Source organism: Rhincodon typus, chromosome 24 (assembly GCF_021869965.1).
Source record: "Rhincodon typus isolate 14 chromosome 24, sRhiTyp1.1, whole genome shotgun sequence".
Taxonomy (NCBI): Eukaryota; Metazoa; Chordata; class Chondrichthyes; order Orectolobiformes; family Rhincodontidae; genus Rhincodon; species Rhincodon typus.
Window position 1 is genome coordinate 25395067 of NC_063355.1, and position 18416 is coordinate 25413482.

At 37.1% G+C, this 18416-nt stretch overlaps 1 protein-coding gene and 1 pseudogene across 1 annotated transcript in view; one reads left to right on the forward strand and one right to left on the reverse strand.

The window, feature by feature from the left end:
- Window positions 1-7365: 7365 nt before the first annotated feature.
- On the forward strand, window positions 7366-8405 carry LOC109937161 (annotated as a pseudogene).
- A 5578-nt stretch (window positions 8406-13983) lies between these two features.
- The window catches only part of sf3a1 (splicing factor 3a, subunit 1), a 34191-nt gene continuing 29758 nt past the window's right edge, over window positions 13984-18416 (reverse strand). Inside the window, exons 13-16 of the mRNA XM_020521937.2 lie at window positions 17677-17825; window positions 16177-16278; window positions 15202-15273; window positions 13984-14502 (exon numbers count right to left, since the gene is read on the reverse strand). Of these exons, the coding sequence (XP_020377526.1) occupies window positions 14401-14502; window positions 15202-15273; window positions 16177-16278; window positions 17677-17825 (425 nt within the window). The 3' untranslated portion in view covers window positions 13984-14400. The remainder of the gene's footprint in view (window positions 14503-15201; window positions 15274-16176; window positions 16279-17676; window positions 17826-18416) is intronic.

Below are 18416 nucleotides of genomic sequence, written 5' to 3' on the forward strand. Positions count from 1 at the left end.
TGGGCTCTAGGCCCCGCCCCCAACCCTGAGCTAAAGGAAATTGCTTCAGGGCATGTTCCTGAAATAACAAATCACAGATAAGATTATCTCCACTTTAGCAGCACACATATACAAAATCCAAAGCATCTGAAGCAGAAAATAGCATCCTGACTGATGGGTGAAAGTTAATAGACAACAAACAATCGGTCTTATAGATAGACAAAAATGAACTGCTAAATTTCATTTTGCAAAAGGTTGATGAATATTTTTGCAACTTCTAAATTACATATTTTTTCAAATCGCCAGTTACCCTTAACGGTTAGCCACCCGTTTTTCAAATAAACGCGGTATGTTCCAGCTCAAATTCCTGTCAAAGTAGATGGAATCGAAAAGGATAAAACTCATCGGAAGAATTGCACCCACGCATTTTAAAAGAATCTAGGGAAGAGATTGCAAAGACATGCCTTATTTGTTAGAAAAGGGTTTAGTACTATGTTACTGGTTGAGATAACTCTTGAAGATGGATAAAAACACTTCCAGTCACCTTAACATTGGTATTACGAAAAATTAATGGGATTGAGAGAACAGAAGCGAAAATAAATAACAATTCAAGGGCTATCTGAAATTCACAATTGAAAATCTTGACAAATCTATTGATTTTTTTGAGGCAGGAACAGAGTGAACAGGTAGTTGTCATGCAACAAACGTAACTTATCTGAGTTTCAAAAGGCCTTCAATATAGTGTCTTTAACTGAATGAGGACAGGTAATACCAAATAATGAGGCATTCAGAAGAATGGATTTCCAATAGAACTGCAAGATGAAACAGTATATTTTACATGGGCTCTTCACATTATTTTCCAGGCAGGAGGATTCCTGAAACCACCTCATTGATTTTTCCTTGAAAATTTTGTTGTGCCCCCTTTCTACATTATTGTCAGAAATGCCAAAACCAGACCATCCCATGATCACATAGAAATCCAGACCATAAGTTCCAATTCTAGGATCATATTTGGTGTCCACATCAATGTGCTCCTCGAACCCAAGCCCAAAGTTTCCAGTGTTGCAGTATAGACTGGGTGTAAAAGGCAAGGTAAGTGGCAGATGGAAAGTGGTGTTCCACAAGGATCACCACTGCTGGGGCCACCACTGCCTACAATTTACATTAATGGTATGGACTTTGGAATCAAAATCACAATATCTAAATTTGTAAATGGAATCAAACTGGGAAGGGGAATATATTGAGGAGGAGATAGTCAATTGCAACAAAATACAGGAATACATTATTACAGAATGGGCAAATAATTGGCAAATGAAGTACAACATAGATAAATCTGAGAATATACATTTTGGTCAGAAGTACAAGGAGGTCACATTACTTGGAAGATGAAAATACATTGTAATGCAAGTTCACTATATATTTTCATTATTTTGAGGACTTGGACTCTAAAGTAAAGGTAAGCGGGTTTTTGGATTTCAGTGGTATGAAGGTCTGTTTTTTTTTTAAGTAAGGGCCAGAAATTTTCATTTCAAACTGTGAGTTAAAGATAATCTTTATGAAAAGTCTTATGACTTAAGCTATATTTGCTGCTTAAGGTTGACTTGAGTTTTAATTACCAGAGAAGGGCACACCACGGGGCCACAAGAATGTTGAGCTGAAAAGATAAGAATCCATACCAACAGAAGGGCAGTTTAGTTAGTGCAAGTCTTCAGACCAACAGAACTAGACGTAAGTATTAAGTGGTTTTAGTATCCTCAAACTAGTCAACATCAGAGAAAAGTCAGAGAGTTAGCCTGTTTATGTGTCTTGAGGAGACACTGAAAGAATCACATCTGGTGAATGTACAGAAAGTTGCCAAAAGGAAACACTTACAACCTCATCTGTTGTGTAAGAAATTTTAAAGGGAAAATACGAGCTATACTTTAAATTGGTCTGTCAAGTCTCTAGAATCTGACCTGTCTTGTGTGTTATTCTATAAACTGGAATAATAACACCAGGTGCGTACAGAAACAAAGAGATCTCAGTGTAAAAGTACATCAGTCACAGGTTAGAAAGGCCATAACATAAAAAGCTACAAAAAAAAGATAAGCAGGGACATCATGCTAAACTTGTATTGACCCTTGGTTATACCACACTTCGAGGACTGTGTGCAATTCTGGGTGCCATATCATAAGCATTGGAGAGAATGAAGAGAAATTACAAGAATGATACCAGAGATGTGACAGCACACATATTTGGAAAGAATAAGCAAGTTGGATCTTTTTTTTGCTTGAAAAAGAAGATTTAAAAAATCATTAAAGAGGAGAGTGTGAGGTGAGGACCTTGTGAGTGGCAGTCGGCATCACCTAGAAAATTAGTTTTAATCCCTCTGCCCTTTCTTTCTTTTACATATTCATCTAATTCGACTTTGAAAATTACTGTTGAATCTGCTTCCACCACCCTAACAGTGGTTTCAATATTAATATAAGTTAGGAGTAAGAGTAGGTCAGATTCCAGATTCCAATACTCATGTATTAAAAAATTTCTAATCAACTATTTTGTTCTTTTGTCAATTATCTTAAATCTGTGTCCCCTGGTTAGTGACCCACCTGGCATTGGAAACAGTATCTCCCAATGCTTGATCAAAATCTACATAATATTGAACACCTCTATTAAATCTCCACTTTATCTTCTCTGCTTTGGAGTGATCGATCCCAGCTTTTCTAATCTGAACACATAACTGAAGATACAAGCTCGAGGAATATTATGCCACTTACTCGTATCTTGAAGGTAAACTTTTATAGAAAACTGATTCAATACCTCAAAATTTAAAAGTCTGCCCTTGTTTTTAAGTCCTTCAATGACTTTGTCTTCCTTATCTCAGTAGCCCTTCAGTCTCTCTCTATTCCTTGGACATCTACTTCTTTGTCTCACCATTGGTGGGAACACGTAGGGCCTAATTATTCTCACAGCAAATCAATATCCTCCATGTTAGATCCATTATACAAATAATGCTCAGCAATATTCACTAACTAAAAAAAATTCAGTTTGTGGATACAACATTGAATGTAGTACAGGTAATACACACGTAATACATTATTACAATAATCATGTAGTCAATATGCAGGTGGACTGGGAAAATCAGGCTGGTAGCAGTTCTCATGAAAAAGAATTCACGGAATGTCTAAGAGATGGATTTTTTAGAGCAGCTTCTGGTACAGCCCACTAGGGAACAGGCAGTTCTGGATTTGGTGATGTGTAATGAGGCAGACTTGAATAGGGAGCTGAAGGTGAAGGAATCCCAGGCAGCAGTGACCATAACATGATAGAATTCACTCTGCAGTTTGAGAGAGAGAAAAATGTATCGGATCTATCAATATTAGAACTGAGTAAAGGTAACTACAAAAACATGAAGAAACAGCTGGCCAGAGTTGATTGGAAGGAAAGCCTGGGAGGGAAGACAGTGGAACAGCATTGGCAGGAGTTTCTGGGGGGTAATTTGGGAGGCACAGCAGAAATTCCTCCTAAGGAAGACAAAACATATTGAGGAGAGGATGAGGCAACCTTGGCTGAGAAGGGAGGTTGGGAACACCATAAAAGCAAAAGAGAAAACATACAATGTGGTGAAGATTAGTGGGAAGCCAGAGGATTGGGAACACTTTAAAAACCAGCAGTGGTTAACTAAAAAAGCAATAAGAGGGGGAGAAGATGACATATGAAAATAAGCTAACTAGCAACATGAAAGAAAGTTGCAAGAGTGTTTTAGATATCTAAAAGGTAAGAGAAGGGCAAGAGTGCACATTGGACTGCTGGAAATAAGGCTGGAGTAGTAGTAACAGGGAACAAAGAACTGTCAGAGGAATAGATACTTTGCATCAGGTTTCATAGTGGAAGACACCAGCAACATACTAGAACTTCAAGAGAGTCAGGGACAGAGATGAGTGTAGTGACCGTCAGTAAGAAGAAGATGCTGGGGAAGCTGAAAAATCTAATGGTGGATAAATCATCCAGACCAGATAGATTACATCCTGAGAGTTCTGAAGGAAATAGATGAGGATATTGTGGAGGCATTGGTGATGATCTTTCAGGAATCATTGGAGTCAGGGAAGCAGGCAGAAGACTCGAAACTATAGGCCATTTAGTCTGACCTCGGTCATTGGTAAGATTTTAGGAGTCCATTTCTAAGGGTAATATTGCAGAATACTTGCAAGTGCACGATAAAATAGGGTGCAGTCAGTGCGGCATTGTCAAAGGGAGGTCACGCCTGACAAATCTGTTAGAATTCTTTGAGGATGTAATGAGGAAATTAGACAAAGGACAGCCAGTTGATTTAATCTATTTGGATTTCCAGCAGGCTTTTGACAAGATGTTTCTGAATAAGATTAGAACCTATGGTGTTAGGGGCAATGTACTGGCATGAAACAGAGAGTGGAGATAAAAGAATTGTTTTCAGGATGGCAGCTAGTGACTAGTAGAGTTTTGCAAGGGTCAGTATTGGGACTACAACTATTCACATTATACATTAACGATCTGGACAAAGAAACTAAGAGAATTGTTGCTAAGTTTGGAGATGACACAAAGGTAGGCAGAGGAGCAGATAGTGTTGAGGAAGCAGGGTGGTTGCAGAAGGACTTGGACAGACTAGGAGAGTGGGTAAAGAAGTGGCAGATGGAATATAATGTGGTGAAGTGTGAGGTTATACATTTTGGTAGGAAGAATAGACGCATAGACTATTTTCTAAACAGGGAATGGCTTTGAAAATCTGAAGTGCAAAGAAACTTGGGAGTCCCAATCCAGGGTTCTCTTAAGGTTAACATGTAAGTTAATTGGCGATTAGAAGAGAAATGCAATGTTAACATTCATTTCAAGAGGGCTAGAATGGAAAGGCGGAAATGTACGGCTGAAGCTGTATAAGGTTCTGGTCAGACTGCATTTGGAAGATTGTGAGCAGTTTTGGCCCGTTTCTAGGGAAGGATGTGCTGGTGTTGGCGGGTGGCCACAGGAGGTTTACAAGAATAGTCCTAAGGTTGAAGGGCTTGTCATATGAAGAGCGGTTGAGGACTCTGGGTCTGTACTTGATGGAGTTTAGAAGGATGAAGGCAAGGGGGGTTCTGATTGAAAGTTATAGGATACTGAGAGGACTAGACAGAGTGGATGTGGAAAAGATGTCTCCACTAGGAGGTAAGACCAGGACCCAGGGGCATAGCCTTAGGGTAAAGAGATGCCCCTTCAGAACTTAGATGAGGAGGAATTTCTTCATCTAGACAGTGATGACTGTGGACCTCATTGCTGCAGAGGGCTGTGGAGGACAAGTCTTTGAGTGTATTTAAGACAGAGACAGATAGGTTCTTGATTAGTTAGGGGATTAAGGGTTACGAGGAGCAGGCAGGAAACTGGGGTTGAGAAACCTATCAGCCATGATCGACTGGTAGAGCAGACTTGATGGTTGAATGGCCTAATTCAGCTCTTATGTCTTCTGGTCTTATGTACAGTTACTTTGATCCACAATATTCCAGACAAATTTGAGTTTATGCTGAATAAAGAATGGGAGGTTAGCAAGAAAAATGTTAAGATATCTGAGTGAAAGTGATCTATATGATCAATGATTAATTCCATGCCTTCCTGTAAATTATATGAATCAGTCACTACAGAACAATACTGCTACATGATTGATAAGACAACTAAATCAAAGACAATGTAGAGAATACAGTGTATTTGTGGTGTATACATTTACAGTTATTCAATTACATATTTTCAGTGCACCATTGCTAATTTGCCTGCTTGCTTTCAACATAATACATCTTGTATTATTTAGAAGTGTGGTTATTATTTTCAACGCAATTACTTTGTGCCATATTTTGAAGTCATATTAATAGCTCCATGTATCTCCATCATAGAATTCTAAATCTAAATACTTTAAAATAAATCTTTGCATCAAATCTCAAAGTTTGGTCAAATATACAGTAAATATTAGTCACAATAATATTTTTAAAAACCTGAATAGCTGTTTCTGTTTTCTGACTTTCCCTGTGTCATTTTCTTTCATTAGTTTCTTTGACCACACTGCCTTCAGAAACAGGGGAGCTAGACAGGTCTACTTCATGATATTCCCAAAGGATAGCAACTCTTCTCAGTCTTGGCTACTCCACTGAAGGAATAATTGAGCAGTGCAGGAAAGAATTCCACCACTGGTTTCCCTTTCCTTTCTAAAATTGGCAAACCGATGTAGAAAGGCAAAATACTGTTTTATTTTCAGCAATTCATCCTTAAAAAGGTAGCCAGTTCTAATATTTATTAACTGTATAACTTAAAAGATAAATGCTGAAAATAACATTAATATTTTAACTGTATGATATGCATGAAATTGAGCTTATCTCATCTGCACTACTGAAAACTCAAAACAATGTTGGGAAAAAACTCCATCAGTGGGAACAAGGCAAATGAATGAATTATGAAGTTTAGGATGTCCAAATGTATTCTTTTGAAATCATGGAAGGAATCAAAAGGTCAGCCATTGGAAAGCTATTTGTTTTGAATAACTGTCAAGTAGTCTGCTGATATACATTTGTGTGGAAGAAGTTGCCACTAGGGAAGATTTTGACAAGCTGTTTTTATTTGTTCATGGAATGTGGGCATCACTTACTGCCCATGCCTAATTACCCAGAAGGTAAGAGCCACATTGCTGTAGGCCGGAGTCACATGTAGACCATACCAATTAAGGTTGGCAGATTTCCCTTCTCTAAAGGACATTAGTGAACCAAATGAGATTTTCCAATTTTGATTTCAGATTTTTATTAAATTCAAATTTTTCCATCCTCCACATAGTGGGATTTGAACCCAGGTTCCCAGAACACAACCTGGCATAAGGTCTTTGGATTAGGAGTCTAGTGATAGTACCACTAGGCCATCACTTTCCTTAGCTCCTAGTGCCTAGCTGAGACATCTAAAAGCTCAGCCAATTACAGAGGAGTCAAGGGACCAAAACACAGAACTGCAAAGGAAGCAGATTAATTTTAGAGAAGATAATCTGCAGATATTAAGATAGGGCTAAGGGATTTGTGAAAATGCTAAATTAGTTTTCATTTGGGTCAATGGTGTGGTGTAATTAGATTTGTCGGCTGGCTTCTACAAATATGTGCTCATGATCACATGAATTATTTTCATGAATAATAAGCTATTAACTAGAATAATAAGTGCTGAACTTCATTTTGAATATACAGAAATAATTAACAGTTTGATAAATGATATTTTAGTTTTGCTTTGGACTTACCTCCTCCTGCAGGATATTCCAACAACAACAGCCACAAAGCTATATTTAATTCAACATTATAAAAATATTTCTGTCCGGAGCTCAAGTAAAATCTTGTCTTTAAACCAGTCAGTGGCAATCCTTGGAAGCACATAAAGATGCCCACGGAAGACAGAACCATGTGGAAGTCCAACAAATTTTTGAAAACTTTTAACTGTTGGATGACTAGCCAAAATGTTTAGCAGACAATGTTGGATCTAAACAGATGCAGCCTATACAGGTATCATTGTGCGATCAGGTCATTCCACTGATGGATAAGAATACCATAATGTGCAAAGCCATTTGAGGACATCTGGAGAATAATCTTGCTCTGGAAACACTTCTACCACATATCCGTAGAAACATTGACTTTGTATTCATTAAGGAGGATTTGAATGAAGTCCGTGACCAGCTGCTGCATATGCTGTTGTGATCGTCCCTTGTGAGGTTACTATGTCAAGTCAAAACACAGGTTTAGATCCTGAGAAAACATCCTTCTTCCAAACTATGGGCGTCACCACTAAGATCTTCAGAGGTACCATTGAAATTTTGAGTGATGTACACCTCATCAAGGTTGTTGACAAATTGGGAGCTAGTGATCATCTCCTTTTTCCAATGGCCTTGGTGATCGTGCAGGTTTATGAAAATGGCCGTGTACAACCCTGAGGTCCTGGATATCACTGAAGAAACTGCAGAAATGTTTCCTGAATGGAATTTGCAAACATGACCAGTGTATGCTGCAGAGATAGTAGGAACTGCATATGCTGGAGAATCTGAGGTAACAAGGTGTAGAGCTGGATGAACACAGCAGGCCAAGCAGCATCAGAGGAGCAGGAAAGCTGATGTTTCTGAAAAACGGTCTAAGCCTGAAACATCAGCCTTCCTGCTCCTCTGGTGTATGCTGCAGATTGGTTATTTAATCATTGCCTCTATTTAACACTCCATCAACAGCTACAGGATGGTGCTAACTATTGCTTTAGAGACAGATTACTGTTTCCCATTAGCTGAAAACGTGAAGGCTTCCTTGGCTAATCTGTTGACTTTTGTGGCCCCCGTGGTTGAGGGTGCTCCAGCTGTTGTCAAAAAGGAAGTGAAGAAGTTAAAGAAGGAAGAGTCTGAACAATCGGATGATGATATGAGCTTTGGTTTGTTTGATTAAAATCCAGTTAGCCATGCCTAAATAAGTCTTGCCAAAATAAAGAAATTTATTATTAGAAAAAAAATCAGAATACAGTCTATTTCAGGAAAGAAAGAAACTGTATAGTTGGGACCAGAGCCTGTTGTCTGCTTCCTTATGCATTGCCGATTATGCATATGAGCCTATTCTAGCCAAAAAAGATCAAGGAAAATAGTGAAATGTTCTTTCTTTCCTTTGCATGATTTTTCTTTATAATAACCACAAGACAACAGGATATGCTTAATATTTTTAAGCATGACATTACAACATGTTCAGGAGTGTTATCCCTCTGTGTTTCATCAATAAAGCCAGTTTTCTCCCATCTGCAGTTCTTATTTTATGCCCGATGTAGTGTTGTTCTAAAATAATCTCTTAAATTGCACAATAGAAGCTTGGCAAAGATCATGGAAAATATGAAGTGTTCTTGTAAAACTTCAACATGAAAACTTCAAAAAGGTATGAAGTATAAAACAAGACTTGAGATGGCATTCAAGGCACTTGTATTCCCTTGGTACTCAGGTATTTTTTGTAAACTTTATAATTTTGGTTAATAATATAATTTCAAACTATTTTGCATATTATTTTCTTTTAATGCATTGGTAGGTGTTAATTCTACATTTAATCCATACACAACTTGTTAAGCAAAACGTAACACAATTATAATCAAAAAATTGAAAGTTAGCTAGCATAGTGACTTGGTTCTACACAGGATGTGATCTTTCATGCTTTAACACACATACCTTATCTGCCACTCACTAATGTAAGCAAGCTAAGTTTGAAAATAAAATGGTTTCTGCATTGTATATTCACAATGACATTTTCTGTAAAGATAGACCAGAATAAAATATAGTCTATGGAGATTATTCCACATTACCAAAACAACACTGCTTTTCCCATTTGACTACACTTCAAATGTCATCTCATGACACTTTCCAAAGTAATAAAATTGCTGTGGTGGTGATCTTTTTACATTGTATACTAATGCCCATAAGGTGTTGGTATTTTGGCTGTGCCACAGAGGGTGGTTCTAAATAGTGCTGTGAGTTTCTTGGGCTGGTCACGTATATATCCAAGTACTCACTACTTGTGCATTGGCAAAAGTCTAGGAACAAATCACCTGCTTGTCTCAAGTGCCTGCAAAATACTGAAAGAATGTGAATCAATTGTAACTTTTTAAACAAATCTAAAAAAAGTATCATCAGTTCTACTTCACTGAGTTCCTGTTCAATTATTTAATTACTGAAAGTGACATTGGAAGACTTGATCTTACTCATAACAGGAACTAAATGAAGCTTACTCATATGATTCATTTAAGATGACCTTTTAAATAATGGAAAGCTTTCTCACATAGCAAAATTTCAACCATGAGTTGAGAGAAAAAAGTACATTATTTTGCAGAGGTATAATATCCCATGTTCTTTTGCTAATTTTTACCCTCCACTGCTCACCTCTATTCTTAAATGTGTTGAGTCTGACTGGGGTATGGTGTAATGACAACTCTTCATATTTGAACCAGACAATTATTTTCCACTTCTCTTCCACTCAAGTTTCTCTTCCTTTACGTCTCATATGTGTTTCATCTTTATAGAATTCCTCAAACTGATTTTCAAAACTTCTAAAAATAGAGCACATGTTGCAATATTGAAGAAAATATTACTAGGCTAGATGTGGATTCTGCTAAGAAAAAGACATGCCCAGGGTGGTACTGTCTAGGAGTTGCTGCAATGCACATGACTGAGACAAATGTTGGGTTATGCCCTTGTTGAGCAAGAAGTATGGGCTCAACTTGGTTGAGGGAACAAGGCACTGGGATGGAAGGTTGCCAATATCATCTTGAATATTATAACACAGTAAGCCATTACACCCAAGTTATTTACATAATCAAACTTCCTTGTCCCTTTGCCCAAATTAAATTTTATTTTTTTAAAATATTTGTCAACTTCCCGTTATTTTGTATTGATCTAACAATACATTTTTGGAGCTACTGGAGTTTGTTGCATTGAGAAAGCCTGGAATTTCTGTTCCATCTGTAGCTTATTTAGGTAATGATGGCATACTGGTAATGTTACTGGATTAGCAATTCACAAACCCAGGCTAATGATGACAGCTGGTGGAATTTAAATTAAATTAATAATTCTGGAATTGAAAACTACCTTCAATAACCGAGACCGTAAGACTAGTAACAATTATCATAAAAATTCATCTGGCTCACTAATATCCTTTAGGAAAAGAAATCTGCTGTGCTTACCTAGTCTAGCGTAGATGTGACTCTGGGCCCAAGGTAATACGATTGATTCTTAACTGTTTTCTAGCAAGGTGGTCTAGCAAACCACTCAGTTCAAGGAACAACTAGGGATGGGAAACAAATACTGACAGTGCAAGCACTGCCTAAATCCCATAAAACAAGTTTAAAATTTATTATATTTTAAGGTGTTTGCATATAGTTGAAGACTAGAATAAACAAAATACAACAAAACTACACTATATATATATATATATACACAAAAATGCTATTCACACTGTTGACAATTACAAAAAACAAACAGCAAGTGGACAACTTGAACTAGAATGGCAAGGGGCTGAGAACCTAAGCAAGATGACAGAAGGGAGAAACAAGTATAGAAACAAAAGACAAAGGTGAAAGGCAAATGTGGAAGACAGAAAAAAAGTCAAAAAAAAATGTGGCCGTAATGCAAAATAAAGCCAAGATGATTAACAAGGTTAGAAAAGACAAGGTTAAAGACTTGTGTCTTAATGTGAAGGGACATTCAAAATAGGGTAGATGAATTAGCAGTGCAAATGGACGTAAGTGAATATAATGTAGTTGTGATTTCAGAGACATGGCTGCAGGGTTACCAAGGATGGGAACGGAACTTTTTGTTTAATTCACTTGTGGAACATTGGTGTTGCTGTCTGGCCAGTATTTATTGCCCATCTCTAGTTGTCCCCGAGATGGTGGTGGTAGGCTGTCTTTTTGAACCGCCGTAGTTCATGTGCTGAAGGATGACCCTCAATGTCCTTAGGGAGGGAATTCCAGAAATTTGACGCAGCGACACTGAAGAGAAGTTGCAGCTGGTGGTGTTCCAAAGCATCTGCTGTCTTTGTTGTTCTAGAGAAAGTGGTCATGGGTTAGGAAGGTGCTAAGGATATTTAATGAATTTCTGCAGTGCATCTTATAGATAGTACACCCTACTGCTACTGAACATAAGCAGAGGGAGTGGATGTTGTGCCAATGGGTGGCTTTGTCCTGAATGTGTCAAGCTTCCAAGTGTTATTGGAGCTACACCCATCCAGGCAAGTGGGGACTGACTTGTGCCTTGTAGATGGTACACAGGCTTTGGGGAAGGCAGGAGATGAGTTACTTGCCACAGTATTCCTAGCCTCTGACCTGCTCTTGTAGCCACTGTATTTATATGGCAAGTCAAGTGGAGTTTCTGGTCAATGTTAACCCCAAGGATGTTGATAGTGGCAGGGGTTCAGTGATGGTAACTGAATGTCAAGGGACAGTTGTTAGATTGTCTCCTATTGGACAGGCTGTTGTCTGGCATTTGTGTGGCAGGGACGTTATTTGCTACTTGTCAGGATATTGTCCAGATGTTGTTGCATTTGAATATGGACTACTTCAATGGTGCTGAACCACACTTCTGACCTTATGAAGAAGGGGAGTATTCACTCTTTAGAAGGGACAGACAATAAAAGGATGGATATGGGTTGCATTAAGGAGTTAAATGAAATAGTGAGGAAATCGGCTTGGAAAGTCATGATGTGTAGGGGTGGAAATAAGAAATATTGTTGGGTATTGTCCAAACAGCAGCAGAGATGTAAGGGAAGACATTAAGCCAGAATTCAGAGATGCATGCATTAAGGGTACAACTATAACCATGGGCATTCTGAATTTACATATAGTCTGGATAAACCAAACTACCAATGATAGAGGACGAGGATTTCCCGGTGGTGTACGTGACATTTTTTAAGACCAATACGTTGAGGAACGAAAGAAGTGTTCTAACCTGGGTACTGTGCAACGAGAAAGGATTAATTAACAATCTTATGTGTGGGACCACTTGGGAGAGAGCAACCATAATGTGATTAAGATGGAGAATGAAGGAGTCAAATTCAAATCTAGGCTCCTAAACCTAAATAAAGGAAACTACAAGGGTATGGGCCACAATTTGGCAACAACGGATTGGGTAAGCATATTAAAGATGTTGACGGTACATAGGCAACGGTTCACGTTTAAAGAATGTATGCATGAATTACAATTATTATCTTTCAATGCAAACAAATTCCCATCATTACTCTAGAGGCTCCCATTCTCATACTAGTTAAGAATAAACTGGCTCTAGAAATACTTTCAACATGGCACTAGTTGAAAAACCAAACTCTAAAATAAATTCTATTAAAATATATAATCACATATCTTGCATCATATTAGGAATTACTTGACATGCACTAACTGCTTTTTTGCTGAAGACTTTCTGCTAACGGTTGTTTGAGCAGTGTTTGGTTTATAGTCTGTTCTGGTTTTCAGCTGGAGTGAAAGCCCGTAAGGAAGAGGCTGTTCAGCTGATCTCCCATGTTTATGTATAAAGAATTCTCATTAACAGTTCAGGGCAAAAGAAATCAAGAGCTGCAGTGCTCCTCATCATCCGTGCCTACCCAAGCCCTGGTTATTAGGCCCTGATGTACCCCTACATCCCAGGCTCTGGTGATGACTGTTTGTTATTCTGGAAGATTTGATGGATTGATTGAAGGAACTCCTCAATATTGTATTTCCTTACCAAACTATGTCTGCCAAGACCTTGGGAGACAATTGCATGTTTGATAAGCTTGGAGTACCAGACTACTAGACAAAAATAAATAGAGGACATTTCATACCTGATCTTTTTCCTCTTCATTGGCTAAACTTTTTCTTTCCCTGAGAAAGCGGTTTTCTTACGCTTTACCCAATACTTTCATATTATATGTGTTATCCAGTTTTGCATTTTCATTTACTAAGATTTGCTTTATAAACCAATAATTTTGCATTTATTATAAAAGAACATGGTCGATAGAGATCTTTTTATTTAAGACCTGGAACAGATAAGGTATTTAATTGGCACTCTCAGTAACTGGGGAAAAGAATATTTTTTATTGTATGTTATGACCAGTTGAGCTGGTCCAATGAACTCCTGTAGCTTCGGTAATAACAATAAACAAGGATAAAATTAGTTGATGAAGAATGTTTAAAAGTTTGTTGATGGTATAGGAAGCTAATCCAGAATATTACTTTAAACTGGAGAGAAATTAGGGACAGATTCAAACTAGTAAAAAGTAATTTTAAGACCAATATCATGAAAATCTTATTCGTACAGAGTGATTGCTATATGGAATAATGTTACGGATAGAGTAGTTGAGGAAGATGTCTGGAATAATTTAAGTAGCAATTGGATTTTACAATGGAACAATCTTAGAATTTTAAATGGATGAATACAAGATACAGCTCAAACACATCCCTTGCTGTTAGTAAAAAAAAAAATTAAAATACATATTATTTAAAATCAAAGTCCAAAGACACAAAAATTGATACAATTTTATTAAAATTATTCAACAGAAAGCTAAATGCAATAATTGCATAAGGAGCAGGGAAGATAATTTAACCAACATGGGTTTTGTGAATGCTGGTCCTCAGAAGTTAAACACCAAATTTCATTTGATCTCTGTATTTTTACAGACCTTTTTACAGAAGTCTATCAAATTGAATGAATTACAAAAAAAAAGTACACAACTTTGACTTTTTTAAAAAAAAAGTCCTTTAACTTGTACACAGAAATGTTTCTTATGTAACCCACATTTACGTTCTTCTAAATAAAAGATATCGCAAGTCTGAATTTCCTGTTGAAAAAGTTAACAATTCTAATGTTTTGAATCTTAAGAACAGATAGTTAAATTCACAATCCTTTAAATGTAAAAAGACAGTTCTAATTGTAGCCAGATGCTACTTCTTTCGACCTCCTCGTTCTTTGAAGGCAAGGTGGATAACTGAACCACTAGTCACATTGTAGTAGGCCAGAGAGTTTGAATCTTTAATAAAGATGCCCTAAAATAAAAAAAAATGATTTTTTAAAACCAGAATTTTCTTTCTCAATTCAACCACAATTTATATGACATTCAGTTGTACTGTCTTACTAGCAGCATCAAATAGTTATTCCAGGAAAACCTGCAAACTCTCCAGCAATTCAAATGGGAGGCAGACAACAGTAAAAACATTTCAAACTACTAATCACTTTAATAGGGTAGGACCACAAAGAAAAATCTCCATAATTTTATCCACTGATATGCAAGTGAAGCTTGGGCAAATTATATACCAAGTCAATAGAATAGATAGAGTACTTCCTTACTGTTGGATCACAGTATATGTCACACATTTATATCATATCTTTATAAAAGATAAAGTTACCCTAGTCCAACTGGACGAAAGGGCTGTTCTCTCATTAGAGATGACTGGGGCTGGTTTATCCTGACAGTCACCATGTGTTAGGCAAAGGGAGAGGTTGAGAAGTAGAGTCTTTCATGGCAACCTCAACTGCTGCGGGAATTGAACCCATGTTGTTGGTGTTACTCTATGTCACAAACCAGCTGCCTAGCGAACTAAACTAACCGACCCCCAATACACAGAATAACATATATAAAGTCAAAATGTCTCCAGAAGTGTTAGTTATGACAGAAGCATGTACGCAAGTGTAACTAGAAACATTTTCTCTCAATTACTGCTTGATTTTGTACATTGATTATATACCTCATATTGAAGTTTCTGTTTACCAGCAGGCATCCCTGTAGCCTCATGAATTTTCACCTTGACAACAGACACCTAAAAGAAACAATTTGTGAATCAATCTCACTAATACTTGATTCCAAGTTAAAAAACAATGTCGAAGCTCATATAAATGTGATCCAGCCAATTTTTGAATGGTCTGAGCAATCCAATAAGGAGTACAGAAGAAACTGTTTGCACAGAGAATATTTAGAATGTGGAATTTGCTACTAAATAGTTGAGGTACTAAGTAGTAGTTGAGGTGGATAACAAAAAAGCTTTCAAAGCCTGTTATTAAACTAGAGAGCATTCAGGAGAGATTTACCAGGAAGCTGCTTGGTATGGAAGGTTTGAGTTTCAAATGAAAGGCTAAATATGTTGAGTCGTCTTTCACTGGAGCATAGGAGGTTGAGAGGTGACCTTATAGTGGTTTACAACATCATGAGGGGTTAATGGTAGGTGTTTTTTCCCCCTAGGATGGGGGATTTCAAGACTAGGGGCATATTTTTAAGGTGAGAGGAGACAGATTTAAAAAAAGACATGAGGAGCATCGAGGAGCATGTCTTTTAAACAGAGGGTGGTTCGCATGTGGAATGAACTTCCTGAGGAAGTGGCGGATGCAGGCTCAGTTAAAACGTTTAAAAGATACTTAGATAGGTACACGAATAGGAAAGATTTGGAGAGATATGGGCCAGGAGCAGGCAGGTGGGACTAGTTTAGTTTGGGGTTATGTTTGGCATGGACTGATTGGAATGAAGGGTCTGCTTCCATGCTGTATGACTCTACGACAGATGGATAGGTATGACAGACAGAGAGGATAGAAGGACATACCCACAGGGTTAAGTGAAGTAGCACGGAATCAAACATTTGTTCCTTTTCAAATTTTTAACATATTATCTTGCTATATTGAATCCATGTTGCTAATCATTCATATATTACAATTCCATAGTTTACCCATACCTGATCTGTTAGAGGAAGGGTGAAAACGAGGATCTGGCCATTCAGTTTCCATTCAGATTTATCTTGCATGTTGGGGACCTGTATCTTGACTGTAACTGGACCCTTAAAGCAAAACAATTGATCACATTTGAATTTGCAAAGTTGCTTTATTGAATTAAAAAAGCATTTACATTCTGTTAGAATGCATTACTTTCTGAAATAAAAGCATAAGAGTTGCACATCTAGTTAAAGCAGCACCAAAATACACGTATATCATATTATTTTGAGGAATTGTTCATCTTAAGTTAATACAATAAATTTGAAAGCAAGAATCAAAAACAAAATTAAAGAAAGAAAGTACATAAATGTTGGAATAAACTAAAAAATAGAAAAAGTGTAATGTTTGGTTGTGCTAATGTATGTAATGTAGCCACTTTCACATCAAGTATATTTAATATGATAGCGCAATCATTAATGCACAAACTTATTTTTGGGAGGAGAAACAAGAAATAGGAGTGCATATAATATATTCAATGGAAAGCCAACTTGCAGTTCCAGTACATAAATTGCTGAAAGAACAAGCATAAACTAGAAAAAAAGTCAAAACTAACAGCATTCTAAATAGATAATTAGCTATATATAGTACTAAGTAAATTAAAATGATCAATTTGTTCAAAACTCTGGTTAGGTCTCAGCGAGTATATAGGGTGCAGTTTCTCAACACAGAAAGGATATGTAATCCACAGAATGTATACAGTGTAAAATGAGAGTAGTGACAGCAAATTACAGTTGGGTACAGTGATTTGAGATACATTTGAACTGCAACAGAAAGGGGATTTAGCAGAGTTTTTTGTTTAAGGTTAAGCATTTTTACGGAGGAAATAGGGAGAGACTACTTCGTTCAGTTGGAGAATCAGGTTGTTAATTGTTAAAATGATGACCATTGTAACTTATCAGAAGAGTTTTGAAGAAATTTATCTACGCAGTGTTGTTGAAAGCATGGAACGGTTTAACACAAGAAGTGTTTTAAGTAGAGATTACATCTTGTAATGGAAAACTGGGCAAATATTTAAAGTACAACATGATACAAGAGGGATGAGTGTAAGAGATCAATGCAATAGGTCAGTTTTAGCATGCTCCAGTCAGATATGAATTCCCTCCTACTGCACTGCGAATTTGTATAGCTTAATAGGATGTGAAGAAGTCTTTATCAAAATAAGAAACGTTTTGATTAAAAAGTGTCAAAATTATTAAATATTTATGGATTCATAAATATATTTAGGTACTGCATGTTCCTTCCTTAATGCAAGAAACCCCATTAGAGAGCTGTGAAAAAGGCTCAAATTCGGTGAAAATTCAAATAGCATTTTGTTGTTAGTTAGTTGAATAAAACAATGTGAATAAATGCATGTGCTAGCTCATTCAGCAACAAACAAACAAACAAGGTTAAGGACATGCCCCAACATGTTCTTAAATTTGAACATGATTTAACTTGATTTTTAAACAATGGGTACAATATACCTTGTTTCTTCGTAGAAACTCTTCCTCTGGAATAAGATTATCCTCACTTTTCATCTTTTTGGCTGCTGGCTCATCATCCAGTGGGGGTGGAGGGCGAGGAAGAGAAGAAGGAATTGGGGCAGGAACCACCGGAGGTGCAGGTACAAATGCTGAATGTAACAGAAATGAAGGAGTCATAATTTTTTTCATATTAAAATTTAAGTAAACATATGTGGCTCACATTTTGTAAAATACACTCGTGCTACATGCCATCATGGAACCCAGTCATCAGCAAGCCAAGACTCAGATAGTGCCTCTAACAAGTCATATCAACTAGTGATTTATCAAAGCATCAATTTCATGATTATGAGAAATTATGTCACCTTAAAGGGACAGAAAATTACGTTTTAGCTCCTAATGTAACATCCCTGATCTCAAAACAATGCATTCTCTAACTTACTGTAAGAAACATTAGAAGGAACAATTATCCCTTGGTATATCACCTTTAAAAACCTCAGTATGTACCAAAGCATTTTACTTCAAAGGTTCATAATTGACCGTAGTCACTGTTGTAACGTTGGAAATGTGGTAGCAAATTTATACATGGCAAGCCTACAAATGGCAATGGTAATCAGGTAATTTGTTTCAGAAGTGTTTGTTGGGACAGAAAATGTTGACAACATCAGGTTAATTCCCAGCTGATCTCTTGAAAAGTTACCATCAGATCTTTCATGCCCACCTGAGAGGGCAGAAGAATTCCA